The sequence below is a fragment of the Argentina silus genome (assembly GCF_951799395.1).
Source record: "Argentina silus genome assembly, chromosome: 22".
NCBI lineage: Eukaryota > Metazoa > Chordata > Actinopteri > Argentiniformes > Argentinidae > Argentina > Argentina silus.
Window position 1 is genome coordinate 9,487,263 of NC_139676.1, and position 18,446 is coordinate 9,505,708.

At 47.0% G+C, this 18,446-nt stretch overlaps 1 protein-coding gene across 1 annotated transcript in view; it reads left to right on the forward strand.

Annotated features, from left to right (window-relative positions):
- Positions 1–7,507, forward strand: part of vasna (vasorin a) — a 20,312-nt gene extending 12,805 nt beyond the window's left edge. The window contains exon 2 of the mRNA XM_083694369.1: positions 4,955–7,507. Within this exon, the coding sequence (XP_083550495.1) occupies positions 4,981–7,101 (2,121 nt within the window). The 5' untranslated portion in view covers positions 4,955–4,980 and the 3' untranslated portion in view covers positions 7,102–7,507. The remainder of the gene's footprint in view (positions 1–4,954) is intronic.
- The last annotated feature ends 10,939 nt before the right edge of the window (positions 7,508–18,446 follow it).

Sequence of the window (18,446 nt, forward strand, 5' to 3'; positions counted from 1 at the left end):
CCCCGTGAGCCAGACCTCATCCACCTTTCCATACCGTTCAAATCTAGATGGGGATTATGTGAAAATGTGTTTTTGACTTCACCAACATGAGCTAACTTAAAGAGAGGCTGTGCAGGAGGACATCTGTATATCGGGTCTGGCCTTTGTCACGTGGTCTCGATGTGTAGACGTATGTGTACGATGCGTTGTTTACACACTGGAGTTTGAATGAATGGAGTTGCTTCTTATTCTGCTACTGTGACTGTAGTTTCATTCAAACTGTAAACTCTCTCTCTCTCTCTCTCTCTCTCTCTCTCTCTCTCTCTCTCTCTCTCTGTCTTTTTCTCTGGGGCCTCGCTGTCACAGTGAGAGATGGCCCCAGTGTATTATGGGTAACATGATCCAGCTGTGTGTCTGTGTGTGCGTGTGTGTGTGCGCGTGCGCGTGCGCGTGTGTACGTGAGACACGGGGTCCTGTTTTATGTCAGGGGGGCAGTGGTGTTTCCATTGATTTGTTGCCTTTATCTTTGATTGATACAAATAGCCAGAGACACAGTACATTTACCAAAATGAAAGAACAGCATACTGTGTCTGTCAGTCTGTCATAGAGAGGTTGCAACACAGTCGTCTGCATTGTTACCTCATCAGCACCAGAAACGCCATGTCAATGAGTCTTGGTGGTTGTCATCACACCATAAACACTACACTGTACAACACTGGTGTGGTTACAATTGTTCAACTTCTGTGTAAGTTGTCAAGTTGTCTAATTATGTGACTGACTCATTTAGCGGCTGACCAACTTGTAGTTCTGAGGTCTTAAAAATACTGTAAGGACATTCAGAGAAAATTGGAAAATGGAGAAGGCAAATACAGTATGTAACTAAAAAAGGACAAAACCAGCGCAAGTCGTTCTACAGCGGTTGAGCTCTAAGCTTTTCATTCCCTCTCTTCATCCCATTCATCCCTTCATCCTGCTGACCTCTCTCATTCATTTGATCTCTCTCTCTCTCTCTCCAAGGGTCTCTTCAAGGCCACTTCATTTTCTACAACATGCATTTTTCCAAGAAGTGAGTGCGTCTCATTTCAGTTAGAGCTAGATGGAGGTGATTTCAGTTGGTTGAGATCCGGTTGTGCAACCCGTCATTTGTGAGACACTTAAAAAGTTTAATACGTTATCTAAAGGTGAGAGCAACAACTGTCATCACCTGAAATTACAGTAGACAAGGAACTCTGCCAAATTGCCTGTGGAACTCTTTACTTTCCTTTCCTCTATAAGGAGTAAACAGGAACTGACACAGTGCTCTACTAAAGTTATATATGCGTTTAACTAGCCACAGAGAGTTCCGAGCTAAGTGTGCCTTTCAGACCTTCTACAAAGCTTTTAAACAAAGGTGTGTTGCTGTGCCTTGTTTGAATTCCATATCTTGAAAGAATGTTGATTCCAAAAGAACGAAGCCAAGCAGGAGGCTGTAAACTCCCATTGTGTGTGTGTGTGTGTGTGTGTGTGTGTGTGTGTGTGTGTGTGTGTATGTGTCACAGGGTTTAGTGAGAACAATGAAGATGATGATACCTTAGATTAACTTGTGGGTATAAGGGATGGTCATTTCCTTTTAGGACAGTTACCACAGAGTAATGACAGGCTTGCTGATTGGATGTCAGCCGTGTTATACACCTCATCTGCATTTGCACCTGCGGCATTGTGGCAACCGGATATTTATGGCAACGGTAAAACAGACAAACCGGAACAACCATTTCAAACATATGCCTCTCAATCTTAATTGACAGTTTGACAATGTTTTTGTACATCTACACATCAAAGGTCGAGATGAACAGAAGCCGTTAGACAGAAGAAAAGTCATGTTTGGCGTTGACTGACTGTGGAACATGGAATAGTTGACGGAATACCACACAGGAGGCGAGGCTTGAATCTGTGGTCTAGAACAAGACGGAACAAAAACAACACAAGTCTGTACTGTATGTGCAAATCCTCCACTTGCCCTCATCACCCCTCTCTCAACCTGGCTCCCCTTCTTCTTCCTTCCCTCGTTCAGAGGCCTCTCTTCTCTCCCTCGCTTTGCTCCCTCCCTCTGCTCCCTCTCTCTCTCCCCCCACCCCCCCCACCCCCCCCCCCCACCCCCGCCTCCTCTGATGAAGATGGATTTGGGGGGTTATTGCAAATTCCAGCCGTGCCGACTGGATCAGGCCCAGCTCTCCCTGCGTTATGAGAAGAAGGCGGGAGGGAGGAGGGGGGAGGGAGGGGGGGAAGGTAGGGGGACGGAGGTTCAACTCCCCACTTTAATGAAAGGTCTCAGGTTTCTGTCCCACTTCCACCCCAGGAGCCAAGGGGAGGGTATAGGAGGGGAAGGGAGGTGGGAAGGGTTCACTAACACAGACCAGGGTAGGAGGGAGGGAGGGAAAGAGGGAGAGGGTCAGAGTAAGGAGGGAAGAAGGAGGGAAAGAGGGAGAGGGTCAGAGTAAGGAGGGAAGAAGGAGGGAAAGAGGGAGAGGGTCAGAGTAAGGAGGGAAGAAGGAGGGAAAGAGGGAGAGGGTCAGAGTAAGGAGGGAAGAAGGAGGGAAGGGTAGAGGGATAAAAAAAGGAGGGATGAGGGCAGGGGTGAGAGAGAAAGAGGGAGTGAAAGTGTGTGTGTGTGTGTGTGTGTGTGTGTGTGTGTGTGTGTGTGTGTGTGTACATGCGTGTATGTGTGTGTCACAGCTTCCGTATAAGCATGAACCTGTACAGAGTGCGTGCTTGCTGACAAACGGCTTACAGGATCACAAAAACGACCAAGACACAACCAAGGAAAAATGAATTACACTCAACGTCCAGAATAGAAACAACCTTTAAATTTATCAAACTCTTATCTTATGTTCACAGTAGCTGTGTTTGTCATGGAGCCTTGAGTCTCTCACAGCCTCACAGAGATGAGATACGGGGGACTTTCGTCTCGCCAATTAGGCTCAAAGTGTTGCTTGACCTGACTCAGTTACTCTCACACCAAACCCACCTTTAACCTTTTAGAGGCGTACAAACTGCTTATTCTGTGTTAATTCAATTCTTTGCTCTCTGTAGTCTGTACTGTTTATTCCAAACGTTGTTGAAAAAAAATGCTCTATGCTGTGAAATCAATCCTTTAATGCCATTAGGTAATCACACATGCGCACACACACACACACACACAAACACACTAATGCAGGCACACACACACACACACACACACACACACACACACACACACACACACACACACACACAATCTGCCCTCCTCAAACTTGCCCTCCAAGTGTCAGAGTTTTCCAGGAAAAAGCTGGAGGACGTCACTGAGATTTTATTAGAAGGCCATGACCAGAAAGTGGGCAATGCCTGGATGGAAAGATATAGAGGGGTATATCATTATGATCTATCAACAACTACCAAACAAATGTGATTTGTGAACAACTGCTAATGTAACAGCAGCCATTAGGGATGACTTCATTCTGCTCCATTTTACACAGTGACCTCACTCACCATATACAGTACTGTTAAACCCCATGGGGGCCCTAACCATCAGGTCTGTCCACGGAGATGCCTGAGGGAAAAGAGGGTTCATGAAATGGGTTCAGTGGTTACATTTACTGCCAGGGTTTTCTAGAGCAGCGCCGCTGCAGAATAATAAACTGTGTGATTCACCTCACTGGAGAAGTAGACAAACAACCTGACTGACCCTCCACCCCTTCATGAGCCCCTTTCTCTCTCTCTCTCTCTCTCTCTCTCTCTCTCTCTGTTCTCTCTCTGTTCTTTCTCTCTGTTCTCTCTCTCTGTTCTCTCACTTTATCTCTCTCTCTCTCTGTTCTCTCTCTGTTCTCTCTCTGTTCTCCCTCTCTGTTCTCTCTCTCTTTATCTCTCTCTCTCTCTGTTCTCTCTCTCTGTTCTCTCTCTGTTCTCTCTCTCTCTCTGTTCTCTCCCTCCCTCTCTCTTTCTTCCCTGATATTCTCACTAGTAGGCCCTGTATACGTGTTATACATGGTGTCCATGTGTTACCCTATGTGTGTGTGTGTGTGTGTGTGTGTGTGTGTGTGGGCGAGTGAGGAAGTGATTGAGTAACTCCGTGTTTGTATGTAGAAGCTGTGTGTGGAGGGGTGTGTACGTGTATGTGCCCATGAGTGTGTGAGCGAGTGTGTGTGTGTGTGTGTGTGCTCATGTGTGCGTAAGCTATAGCTTATGTTTGTATGCAGTAGCCGTGTGGCTGTGGGTGTCCAGCCGTTTCAAGCCAGCCTGGGTTTCACGGCACGGACGCTGCCATAAACATAGGAGAGAGGCTAAGCGTGTTTCTCTCTCACCCGGGGCAGGGTGTCCGTGGGTGGGCTACAGCGGACCCCTGCTCAGGCCCTAGGCCTTGATCATGGGGATATACAGCATGTTTATCAAGTAGATGGATCCACCATGAAGGAGCCTTGTTTGAGTGGGCAGTGTTTCATGATGATGTTGGAGTCTGCAGTCATGGTTAATATGCTCTGTGTGAGGGGTGATGCTGGGGGGGGTGACGGTGTGTGTTACTGTGTTTGACTCCAGTTGTTCTGCATGGTGATATCAGTTACAAGACTGAATGATGAAAGTCAACAATGGGGGATTTTTTTTAACCGTGGTGTGTATGTGTGTGTGTACTGAGATTGAGATTTGAGGGTAAGGCAAATCCTGCTTTGACCATATTTAACAGAATGAGAAGAGTGAGAGTGAGAAATTAGGCCCCAAAATTAGACTGTACCTTGACCGTAAGATCCTGTTGATCCTTCACTGGCACTGTTGATAATTGTCATACTTTTGCAACCAAAAATAACTAAGTCAAAGATCAGAGATATTGATAGTTGATGGTCTATTAGAAACATTAGATCTTGTGCAATTTTCAGACAGTAAATGCCCTTAAAAATGCAGAATTGTATCTTGCTTCATTCTGAACATATCAACACTGACATTTTCACCTTTTGTCTGTGTCTTTCAGAGATCAAACCTACCGAGGACCCCGCCATGGCACCCTTCCTCCCCCTCTTCCTCCTATTTCTCCTCCCATTCATGGTTCTGTCTGATGACTGTCCTGACGACTGCTCCTGCCAGACCCAAGGTTCCATCTTCTGTATCCAGCGTCGCTCCACCACCGTGCCTCGAGGCCTCCCGTCCTCCACCAAACAACTGTACGTGTTCCACAACGGCATCAACGCTCTGGCCCAGGACGACTTCACTGGCCTGGGGCAGTTGGGCTTGCTGGACCTGAGCCAGAATGAACTCACGGAGGTCCCTGACGGGGTGTTTGAGCCTCTGGCCTCCTTACGCAACCTGGATCTGTCCGCCAACTACATTACCCACGTCTCCCGGGACAGCTTCTCAGGCCTGGTCCAGCTGGAGAGGCTGTATCTCCACGGCAACCTCATCGAGAGCATCCAATCGGACGCCTTCAAGGGGCTGGAGGAGTTGCTGGAGCTGAAGCTCCAGGGGAACCAGTTGACGGCTCTGCCTGCCTTACGTCTACCCAAGCTTCTGCTCCTCGACCTCAGCTACAACAGCATCCCGGCACTGGGTCCAGCGGACTTCCAGACCCCCCACCTGGAGTCCCTCAAAGTAGCCTCTCTGGGGCTCACCAACCTGGACGAGGAGCTCATGGCCTCCCTGGGGAACCTCCATGAACTGGATGCGTCCCAGAACCAGCTAGTGGGGATGCCCCGGGCACTGAGGGGTGCCCGGGGTCTGACCAAGCTGAGCCTGGCTACCAACCCCATCGGGGAGCTGAGGCTGGAAGACTTCCAGAGGCTGGTGGGGCTCCAGGAGCTGGACCTCAGCAGTCTCAACCTCCAGGGCTTTCCCCAGGGCTTCTTCCAGCTCTTCCCCAGACTGGCGACACTGACGGTGGCCCAGAACCCTTTCAACTGCCTCTGCCCGCTGGCCTGGTTCCCCGCCTGGCTCTATGACAGCCGTGTGGAGCTGGGTCGCACTGAGGACACCAGATGTCACTTCCCCCCTGCCAATTCTGGGAAGGTTCTAGCTGAGCTGGAGCATGGAGACTTCGGTTGCCCTCCCACCACGACGATCCTCACCAGCGCCCCGCGTGAAGGAAGCACCCCTATGCCCCCCATGCCCACTACATCACCGGGTTCCACACACACCAATGCTATCCCTCCTCCCCCATCCCAGCCAAGTGACGAGCCCTCCTCTACCGAGACAGACAGCCGCCCCCCTCCTCCGGCCCCTGCCTCACCCAGCTCCATCAGTAGGGACCAGGAGGAGCACATCTGCCCCCCAAGCATCTGCCTCAATGGGGGGACCTGCCGCTTCGACCCCCTGGGCCAGTTGGGGTGCCTGTGTCCCCGCGGGACCATGGGCCTCTACTGCGAGAACCTTGAGGAGGTCCAGCCGCCCCCGCCCGCTGCCACTGAGGCCTCCATGGCTGCCCCCGTGATGACCTCAGAGCCTGACGACATCAGCTCGCGTCAGGTGACATCCACCTCCATCCTGCTCGACCTTCACCGCTTCATCAAGACGCGACCGCACATCCGCGGGATCAAGCTGACCTACCGCAACCTCTCCGGGCCCGACCGGAGACCCATGTACCTCAGCGTCCCCGCCTCCTATCCAGAGTACACCCTCCGGGGCCTGAGGCCCAACTGCACCTACTCGGTGTGTGCAAGTCCCCTGGGAGAAAGAGCCGGTGCTGGGGGAGCCAGTAGGGTCGGCGAGGCTGGAGGCTCCTGCATGGAGGCCCGTACGGCCTGGGTCCAGGCCACCTCCTCCGAGCCCAGGGTGGAGGGCCAAAGCCAGCTGACCTACACTCTCATCCCCACCCTGGCTGCCCTGGCTCTGGTCGTGGGGGTGGCGGTGGTGGCTGGGGCGGTTCTCCTGCTCCGGAGGAAACGGGCCAAGGCTCACATGGAGCTGGACCCAGCTGAAGGCGGTCCGATGGAGCTGGAGGGCGTCAAGGCCTGTCTGGAGAATGGGGGAACCCTGCCCCATAAGCAGCCAGAGATCACCCCCTGTCACACACCCTCACCACCCTCGCCCCAAAATGGCGGCTTGGAGTATGAGGTCCCTCTGATGCAAGGACAAGGACAATGTCCGTCAAATAATAACGTGGCTGGTTTGAAACCCTCTTATTTCTGATGACTCAAATGCACTGACATTACCAGTTATGGAACGGAGCAACCCCATAGAGGGTAAGAATGCCCCTCTTGTACCTGGAAGTGGGTGCAGAGACACCTCACAACCGTTATTGTGGGACAGTGAAAGGGATGTGTTTTACATCACCCCGATGAGGTGACTGAACTCAACAAGTATTTATACCAAGTGCAATCGCCAACAGGGGTCTTAAAACGGAAGTGCCTTTTTTGCATTGACATGTTTCTGGCTTTTTTATATGCTGTGTTGATGTAAAAGAAATGCATTGAATGAAGTGCAATCGTTTTGCTGGATTGGGAGAATTGGGGGGGTGTTCGGGGAGACCCAGAGGAGGGCTTGGAGGTGGGAGTTGTATGGAAAGGGAGAGGGAGAGGGAGATATGGAAAGACACTGGTGTGTGTGTGTGTGTGTGTGTGTGTGTGTGTGTGTGTGTGTGTATGTGGCATACGTGAGTGTGTGTGGTTTGTGTGGACTCACCTGGTTAGCACTTCCTGGCACGAACTGTGTGTTGGACACACCCCTGGGAGAACTTGTCCCTCAGTCTGAAGACTTACTGTCCCGGTCTCTCTGACGTCATCACAGGATCGCCCCTTCACCCCCTGAAACAAGGTTCAAAGTTTTATTTGCCATTCGTAGGTATTAAAAATACATACATAGGAATTTGTCGTTGGACAGCTATCACAGATAAATAGAGAACAGAGGCATTCAATATAAAAACGACACAAAATACACAAGGTATTATCTGCCCCCTCAAGGGAGACACTCTTGCTGTGAAAGACTAATGGACTCCACGAAGAGGCAAGTGGAAAAGGCTGTGTCCGTTGTGTAGCCTGTGTTGGGGCGCTATGTGAAGGCTTTTTCGTCAAGCTGATATCATTCTACGTTTTGTAATGCATTTTTTTTTAAACATTTTATCATGGATTTTGCTGTTGCTGTGTCTCCAGTGTTGTTGTTGTTGTTGTTGTTGTTGTTGTTATTGTTGTTGTTGTTGTTGTTGTTGTTCACAAAAGTTAATGCTGTAATGGATTGTTCCTGAACATGGCAACTGACAACCCAGGGTTAGGAGTGCATTTCTGTTTCAATTCGGTCAACTCAGAAGGTAATTGTAAATTCAAGAATTTTGTTCAAGAATATTGAAGAGTGACCCTTATTTTCAACAAGGATTTTTCTAAATCAGATTCCAATTCAACCAACTCCTAAATGGATTGAATTGAAACAGAATTGACTCCATCCAGACCCAAAATGAAAGCTTGTAGTCTGCAAATGTCAAAGAAATGTTTGTAAGAAGTAGCAGAGCTGGAAATAACACTTACTCTGAAATACCCTCTGAAATAAGTTTGCCAAAGCTGCATAAGGACATGTTTAACTCAAACCTCAGTCTCTTTCTGAACACTACAGCCCCTAAGCAGTCCTCAAAGCATTGTCGCCGCAAAACCCAAGCTATAAAAGCAGCACACACACGCTGAAAAAAGAAAGGAAGTTCAAAGACTTTCAGAGCATTTTACTAAATTTGTCACAGAGTGGAAGGCAGTCATTTCCTTGGCTGGCTACTGACCGTGGCGTTTTGAAGATATGGCCGCAGCCAATATCCCCAGTAGCTTTTTGTGTCTCCCTCTCTCCCTCTCTTTCTTTCTCTCACTCCCCCCCCCCCCTCTCTCTCTCCCTGTTCTTGTCTTCCATTCACCCACCCAGTCCCGGTCAACAAGGTTCTTGCTGTGTTTTCAGGCCTGTTTTGCTTGCCTGCAGCCAACCAGACTATGAAAAGTTCAGGCGAAATGCACCGTCCTGATATATTTATCCTCTTATCCTGTCTGGGCCTTGGAATTTTAGACGTGTCACAACCCTTCAGGGGCTGCAATCAAGAGCCCCTTTGCAAATAATCTCTTACTCTCTCTCTCTCTCTCTCTCTCTCCCTCTCTCTCTCTCTCTCTCTCTCTCTCTCCCTCTCTCCCTCTCTCTCTCTCCCTCTCTCTCTCTCTCTCTCTCTCTCCCTCTCTCTCCCTCTCTCCCTCCCTCTCTCTCTCTCTCTCTCTCTCTCCCTCTCTCCCTCCCTCTCTCTCTCTCTAACATTAGATTCGTGGTGCAACGCTGCCCCGACTTTGCTGTTACCTGACAGACTAGGTGAAGTGATTAATGTGGTTGTGCAGTTGAATAGAGATTCAAATTAATAAGGATTATTATTTAACGAGTTACGCTCCACTCCTGGGATTCCAACAACAACAAAATGGTCTCCCTGCCACTTTTTTGGGGTAAACTGCTGAGTGATGGTGCCAGAGAAATGTAACAACTCTCACATTCATACTGTAGTATGAACGATGGATGCATGGAAGGATTGATGTTGTGAAGCTGTACAGTAAAACAAGCTTGTATTTTGGGTTCTGATGGGGTAAGACCGTTGAACTAAGCTCATGGGGCTTTCACAGTATCTACCAATCCCAGGTAGCCCCTTTAAGGTCAATGAAACACAACAACAAGTGTGAAAAGGTCAGTTTTATCAGTGGAATGGCTTGGCATGACAGGCGTGTGTGTCTTTTGCGTGTGTCTTGTCTGTTGGTCTGTGTCTATACTGTGTTCATACAATCACATTTGCATTATCAGTGATAAATCAGATTCACATTGTTGTATTGCCACACCTACCATCTTCATAATTACTATCTTTGCCTTAACTATCTTTATTCATGCTGTCTATTGTCCAATAAAAACACAGAAACTCATGCTCATGTATCTGCCCCTCACCATTTGAACTGGAAGAAATCCTTTACAGCTTGATACAGCACCAGGGACCGGATTCAACATGCTTGTATAGTTACCTTCCCTGTTTACTTTGGGAAACCCTTTGTCTTTTTATTCCAATGTGTTTTTCTGATGTGTTTTTGTCATGTAAAAAGTCAAGAATGTTTTTGATAATAATGTGTACTTATTTGTGAGATAAAACATGATGAAAAAAATAGTATTAAAAAAAGAAATATGAATAAAAAAACTGTGTGTGTTCATTTAAGACACGGTTACTAGTTACTAGTTTACCATAGAATACTTACTACTGTACATGCTGCTCATAAACATACATACACTAGTTCATACTTACATACACATTAATCATTCAAGTGCTATAGCCGGGCATTACTCAGTGTCCTTCTGCATAGGAAGTTTAGCACTAACAGAATTTGACAGATTTGTGTTTCCAGCTCATTGTAAGTCCATTTCCCATTTCCAAGAATGACTCAATGAATGTTTGTGTATCTGTTCCTGAGGAGTTCCAACAACAGCAATAGCTGATTATACACACCCTCTTCCTGTGTGAGTCTCTCTCTCTCTCTCTCTCTCTGTCTCTCTCTCTCTCTCTCTCTCTCACACACACACACACACACACACACACACACACAGACACACACATACAGACACACAGACACACAGACACACACACACACACACACACACACACACACACACACACACACACACACACACACACACACACACACAGACCCATCTGTCTTTTCTCAATTCAATTCAATTGGCTTAATGGCTTTATTGGCATGAACAAACAAATGTTTACATTGCCAAACCATCAAAAACAATCATAAGATAAACAAGTAAAAATAATCATAAAGTTAAGACAAATAGTAAAAGTCTAATAAGGGAAATAACAGAAACAAACAATAAACAAATACTGTAAAGTTTATGGTCCACTGGCTGTCCGTAGGATGTGGCATGAAGTCAAACATTTAGCTGCTAGGATTTCACATTTGGGGATTTCTGCCAGTAAATATGGTTGTTTTTCAGTATTTGTTTTTGTTATAAATTCTTTGTGATCTTCGGAAATGTTGGGTAAAAAATATCTCTTATTTCACTGTACTTTTGGCATGAGATCAGGAAATGTACCTTGGCAAAATACCTACAGTAAAGACAATGTTAAAGACTTTTAGAATAGGCAATTTGAATTTGTTGTCTGTATTGTAATGAACAGCGGGGTAGAGCAGCTTTCCCTAAGCGGGTATCGAACTCACAATCTTCCGCTTCCAAACTGGTCGAGCTAGCTACAACACCAAGAGAGTTAACTACAACACCAAGAGAGTTAACTACAACACCAAGAGAGTTAACTACAACACCAAGAGAGTTAACTACAACACCAAGAGAGCTAGCTACAACACCAAGAGAGTTCACTCCTTTGGCGGGGCTGCTAACAGGCCTTACACAGGGTCATTACAGTATATTTGATAATTTCATTTAATATTCCATCGGCACCACAGGCCTTTTTGGGTTAAAAGGGTTTATAGTTTTTCCAATAATGCAAGCTCAGTAATTGTATTCAAAGGGTTCTGGTATTCTTTGATAGCTGAATCAAGGGATTGTAATTTGTCTTGTAAAGATTTGTAAAATAGTTCATCCACATATCCACAATTTGGATAGCTATCTTATCACCATGTTTTCCTCTCTCTCACACACGGAGGGGTCCTGCTCGGGTCTGTGTATCCATGGAAACCAAATCAAACTCGGGACATAAATACCTCTCCTCTGTACACTCACACCATCAGGTATGTCGGCCATGTTGCTGTGATGACAGAGCTTGTTGCAATACCCATGCCCACTGGCATACAATCGGTCCTCAATCTCAAAATGCCAGGCACCTAAACACATGACTATGACTGGGTCCCCTCACAGTTAGGCCATTAAGAAACACTGGGAACAGTGTCCAACAGGTTTTTGTTGATACGAGTGTGTCTTTATCCTGTATCAGTCAAATTCACCAGGGACATAGTTCGGCACACAGAGCAGACAGGGCAGACACATATATCTGGAAAGATTTTCTTTCGTTATTGCTCCCTTTCATCTCTGATGATGGGAGAATGGTAAAATAAGAGATATTTCTCCTCCTCCGCTGTAAGAGACCTGGCAGATGGCACCATGCCAACCCCACTGTTCCAGCTGGGTTGCACAAAGCGGCCATTGTGGTCCACAAGGGCAGATTCTTTAAATTAACGCCCAAATTCCTCCAAAGATTACTGGTGAGTAAACATTTTTGCTTCCTTTTTTGCGTGTTTACTAAAACAAGGGCCTTTGTGAAGGCTTAGCGAAGAAGGATGGAGTTAGGATGGAGAGAATAGAGAAGAGAGATATTTCTTCTGTGCCTTCCTCTTCAATAATACAACAATAAAAAAGCCAAAGAAATGAACCGCTCAACTTTTAATTTTAAGGAGATGATTTGGGGTGTCTGCAAGATTGGTGAAAGGGTGTTGAGAAAAAGAGAAAGAGACAGGGAGACAGAGAAAGAGAGGGAAGCGAAGAATGTTATTTATTTGAGAAATCTGGCATTAATGAAAGCAGCCAGGGTTTGCTGGGGGTGGAAGGATGGATGGTGAGGGGGTGAGGAGGGGGATGAAATCCAAGTGCAGACAGATCGTTGGGCTTGATAATGGCTCCAACTGGCCCTGTAAACCTGCACGGCTGACTGTTTAACCCAGAGTGTGTGTGTGTGTGTGTGTGTGTGTGTGTGTGTGTGTGTGTGTGTGTGTGTGTGTCCATGGCAATGGCCATAGACCTCAAATGTATGTGTGTGTGTGTGTGTGTGTGTGTGTGTGTGTGTGTGTGTGTGTGTGTGTGTGTGTGTGTGTGCGCTTGCGTGTGTGCATGCGTGGGTATGTGTGCATGCTTACAGTACGTGCGTGTGTGTAGATAAAAGTTAAGACATATTACCACCTCTTTACTGAGTTGACATATACCTGAAGGGATTGCAGGACGGTGTAAAACAAGTAGAGGAGGGAGAGCAAGAGAGAGTTTAGTCTGTAGGAACACGGACACACAAGGGCATGTTTTATGTCTTCTGGATGTCTAAAGCAGTGTTTGCGGAGAAAACTCTCTGGCAGAGAAAGAGCAACATGGCGCCTCTGTGGAAGACGAATGACATATTTGTGTGTCTCTTCAAATGACGAATGCATTTGGTGATCAATTCGCGTCAGGCGTTAAATGCAGGATCCAGGATCAGCTTTCTCACTAATTCCCAACATACATCCAAGAGGCAAAAAAATGAAAACGACCTTAGATCAGAGCCTAGAGAGAAAAAGCATCTTGCAACAACAAGGCAGCAACTACTCACTTAGAATCAACTTGAAGCACTCTTTAAATTAATAAAATGATCTCCCTCGGTGCAGGCGAGTCTTTTGGGCCGGCATTCTCACGAGAAGGGACACGCAGCGAGAACAACACCAACGCAGACGACTCCTTTTCCCGTCGGAAACTTAACACACATTTAATTAAATGAGCTTTAATTGGCGTTCATTTAGCGAGAGGAAGCCAAAGGTCTTGTCTTCCCCGGCTGGTAATGGCTTCCATGTTCTCTGAGGCGAAACCGTCGTTTTAAATGAAACTCTTTAAAACAGGAACACAAGGCCAGCCTAGACTCACGTCATAGAATTGGACCACTGCAACATGCACAAATACCTTCATCAATTCTGTGGAAATACTGTATGATTTATTTATTTTTTCACACTTGGGCTTGGAAACGGGGAAACTGTGAGAGTGTTTGTTTGGAGGGTGTAGGGTTGGAGATGTGAGAAAACAAGAGAAGAAGGGGGGGTGGGTAGAGGGATAGAGAGAGAGAGAGAGAGAGAGAGAGAGAAGGGGGGACAGATGGGGGAGAGAGAGAGAAAGGGCAGAGGGAGAGTGAGATGGGGGAGAGATGGGGGGAGAAAGAGACGGGGGGGGGGGGGGGGGGTGGAGATTGAGGCAGAGAGCGGATTGTGTTTTGGTTTCACAAGTACACAAATCAAAACACTTTTTGACATTTCCTGACAACTTGAGAGGGAGATTTTCAAACTGGAGAAATCTTAAGTTGTAGTGACTTAAAGGATCAAGTAATGAAGGCAGAGCAGAGTAAGTAAAGTGTGATCATGGCTGCAGTCAGAAACAGCTGCTCGAAGTTTGGAGAAGCACAATGTTTGTGTAAGACAACAATAGCATGCCCAGTTCTGGTCTTCACACACACACACACACACACACACACACACACACACACACACACACACACACACACACACACACACACACACACACACACACACACACACACACACCTCCTCTGGCCAGGCGTGTTTTTACAAGAGATGACACTGCTGGGCAGAAGAGGGATTACAAGGTTACAAGGAGCTTAACCCATTCTCTTTCCATCACAGCAAGGACTAACAGACAACGTTAATAACACACACGCACGCAGGCATGCAGGCATGCAGGCACGCACGCACTCACACACGCACGCACTCACGCACGCACGCACGCACGCACGCACGCACGCACGCAGTATATATTCATAGTCAAGCATGCACTGATATGCACAAATACTGTACACATCCATGCTTGTGGATATAGACGTGAGAATACAAACACAGGAATATTCATGTTCATGCACGTATGCAATCACTTGACTCATACATAAACATACATACGTGTAGTGTCCACAAACATCATATTGATCAAAGACAAATACATTATTAATGTGGGATTCTGTAATGGTATGGTGTCTCAGGAAAGCCAGACCCATATTTACCTAACAGCCAACCCTGTCCATGTCTCTAACTCAGACCCCCCCCTCCATCCCCGTCCCTCCCCCGTACCCCCCTCCTCATGATAGCCCCCCTCCCCATCCTGGCCGACATGCCTGCACAAAGCCCACTCTACACAGCCCACAGCCAGGGGGCTCGTTCCCCTTGACCTCTCACCCCACAGCGTGACCTTTGATCCCCTAGGAATGGGGTGTGCCCTGTCCTGCCACAGCCACTCCTCAGATGCCCACTTGTACAGACAAAACAAGGAGGCAGTTGTTTGGAGTAATTAAGCTATTTTTGGTAACTCACCCCGTCTCCTGTCAACCCTAATTTCTCATTTTGACCTCCCCCTCTTCTCCTCCCTCACCTACCTCCTCCCTCTCCTCCCCCCCCATCGTTCCCTATACCTCCCCTCAGGAAACGTCTGGAAAACCTTAAGGCTTTTCCTCTCGGCTTCAAATAGAATGGCAATTGAGTTATTGAATTGCCACCCAAGAGACAGGCCCGTGTTTTATTGGCCGTTGTCACGGCCAATGAGGCGCACGTTTGGACGTGTCCCGGGTCTGGGGAGGAAGGAAGTGGGAGAAGGGCGTCAGAGACGCCCGCTAGCAGATAACGGACTTGTTTTGTTTGTTGTTTTTGGAACGCAACGAGGGACAAGTTGGAGTGTTGCCGGTTTAATTGTCATGGTGGCCTACGTCTAGAAGTTTGTTTGTGAGTATGGTTATAGGGGGGTTGGATTACTGCTGTTATTTACTGCTTTGATTTACTTCAGTTAGAACACTGGAGAGAAGCCTCTTGTTCTGAGATACCATGAGTTAACGTTGGAACATGCCCTGTTGCTCACTTTGAATTGCGACAGCAGAAATGGTTCAGAAATGGTTCCCTGTCAGAGTTGGAGTGTATTGTGAGGGGAAACCAAAGTCCGAACACACTCTGTTCCCTTGACTAAGGTTCTATAGATACCCAATCTTGACATTTATTCTTGTGTATTTCAGATGCACGGTTCATGGAAATTCCATGGTTTAGGGAGAGGTGGACTTCCTAAGTATTACTTACAGTATTTATTTTCAAATGAGGAAATCCATTCTCCCTTGGGTTTCTGTGTGGTGTGCTGCCATCACCCATTCCAACCAGAAACCTCTCTCTGTATGAACCTTTCTCTCCCCCTGGCAGGGAGACAGCGAGAAGTGGTGAGGCGGAAAAAACTGAGTTTGGAGGGAAAAATGTTTTAATTGAAGGGTGTGGTGGGATATGGAATAAGGTTATGGATCATAACTTGAAAGGAAATGTTCCAGACTGTTTGTACCTGTGCTTAACCTGGGGCGAGGTCGGTGAAACAGCCCTCCTCTCTACGTTTTAATGCTTCACGTCCACTCACTCAAACAAAATCAAATCAAACCAAAGTATATTTATATAGTATATCGCACATTTCATACACGGATGCAATGTCATTGGGAGGAAGTCTCCACACACTCGGAATCAATGCACAATTTCTATGTATTGGGCCAAGCTTTCGCTCGCAAGATCTTCATCAGAGCATACCGTGGATGCAATACAATACACACGACACAAACACAATGCGCTTAAGATCTCTTTGAACAACTTTCTAATTCAGCTGCAGTTCTACATGTTCTTTCATTCAAGTACATTGACTAATAAAAACCAGTACAGTGCATTTCCTTTCACACAGATATCCCCCAGTGAGCCTTCAAACCTCCGTAAGTAACCTCTATCTACACCCCTTCCTCTGAACACAAAGGACATTGTGTACCTTTCCCCCGAAATTACACTCTGTTGAAATATTTAATCTTGTTAGTGACTCCCTAGGCTCCTTTAGTCTGACCTCATGTACTATAATGCATGTGCGTGCACACACACACACACACACACACACACACACACACACACACACACACACACACACACACACACACAAACAGCCTTTCTACAGTATACGCTGTTAGCAGGTGCAGAACAGCATGGCTGTAAGTAGATCGTCATGGAGACCAGACAGACAAGGTCAGTGATTCTCTCATTAAGACCCGACCCCTCCCTTCTCCAATCCCCCCTTCCAGGACAGACTGTCTAGTTCCCCCAGGCCCTGGAACTGACTAACCCAGGAACAGAGCTTCCTTGCTGGGACACCTGCAGCTCCAAGTCCCCCTGAGCTGGAGGAAGGTCAGCGGGAGACCAAGAGAACAGACTAAGCAGGGACTGGTGTTTGAGTACAAGGGCTTAGATATATGGAGAGACAAGCATTCAGAAACACAGGTTAACACACATACACATGCATGCAGGGACACACGCACACACGCACGCATGGACACACACACACGCGCACACACACACACACACACACACACACACACACACACACACACACACACACACACACACACACACACACACACACACAGCCCTGTTTCCAGTGGCGACTGAGGCCCAATTATTCACCACTAACATGTCCATTATTTTCAGTCTGCTCCAGTGGACACATGAAAGCCCAGTAACAAGCCGGGCCTCATAAAGTCACACTCCCCCAGCACGTCCACTGAGGAGGACCTCAGACCCAGCCAGAACCCACTGCCTGGCACCAACCTGTGGGTTACACTATACAACTACACACTATACAACTATAGGTAGCACTTTATTTTGATAGTCCAGCTAAAGATGTTCAACAAGCTATCAATAGACTACCAGCCAAATAAAAATGAAAACAAACAAACAATTGTTTTCTTCCCTTTCTCTAGAATTGCGACTGCTTGTGGCACTTACTCTTATAGAACGTCTTACTTGCCATGATTGTGATGTATAGTGGATTCACTTACTTCAGACAAATTTAGTACTTATTGTAAGTTGCTCTGGACTAAAATATCAAATGTAAATGTAACAAGATATTGTCTGACTTTCAAAAGCCTGAGCAGTACATGCAATTAGCGGTCATTCCATTCTTTATGACATAACTCTCTGTCAGGGTGTGAAGTCAGACTTTTAATCAGGCTGCTTCTCCGATCCCACTCAGTGAGAGGACAAAGCAGCCTGATTGAGAAGCAGAGAGGTGGAATGTGTGTGTGTATGGCCTAGCACCACAGGTGTGACTGAATGGAAGTTCAATGAGGGGTATCTGTACGGGGGGGCTCGGAGGTGGGGGGAGGGTGTAGACGTGTGCATGGCGGGGTGTATGGAGCTGACAGGGCAGGAATATGAGAGAGTGGTCTGTTGAGGATCAGCCCCCCCCAGACCCCCCCTCAGCGCTGGCTGGCTGTGTATGGATGCTGCTGGGGGATATCAGTGTTTGAAGTGTTGGAACAGGACATGGTCTCACAGCGAAACAGATGTGTGTGTGTTTGTAGGTGTGTGTGTGTGTTTGTGTGTGTGTGTGTGTGTGTGACCTCCCACACGCCCTTCTTCAGCACGTAAAATATTTAATAGTAAGTTGCAGGGTAATAAAAATGTGCTGGAAGAGATTCCATGTTCTGTTTCCAAGGGCGTATTCTCTCTGTCTGTGCTGGAACAGAGCCTAGCATATCACTTTACAGGTGATTTGATTGGACAACCTCAGATGGAATATCTGCTCTTGGCATACTGAAGATCCACCCATCAATCATCAGGCTGTAGATATAGTGCAGAAACTTTAGTTTTCGGGACTAAAAATGTCCATCCACTTTCTTGAATTCATTAGAACTTATACATAAACCATGACTGCAGCTGCATATCTCTGTCCTCTCAGATCCCACGCCTAATTCGTATTAATTCATACAAAAAGCAGTTCTGCTTTTTCTATGAATT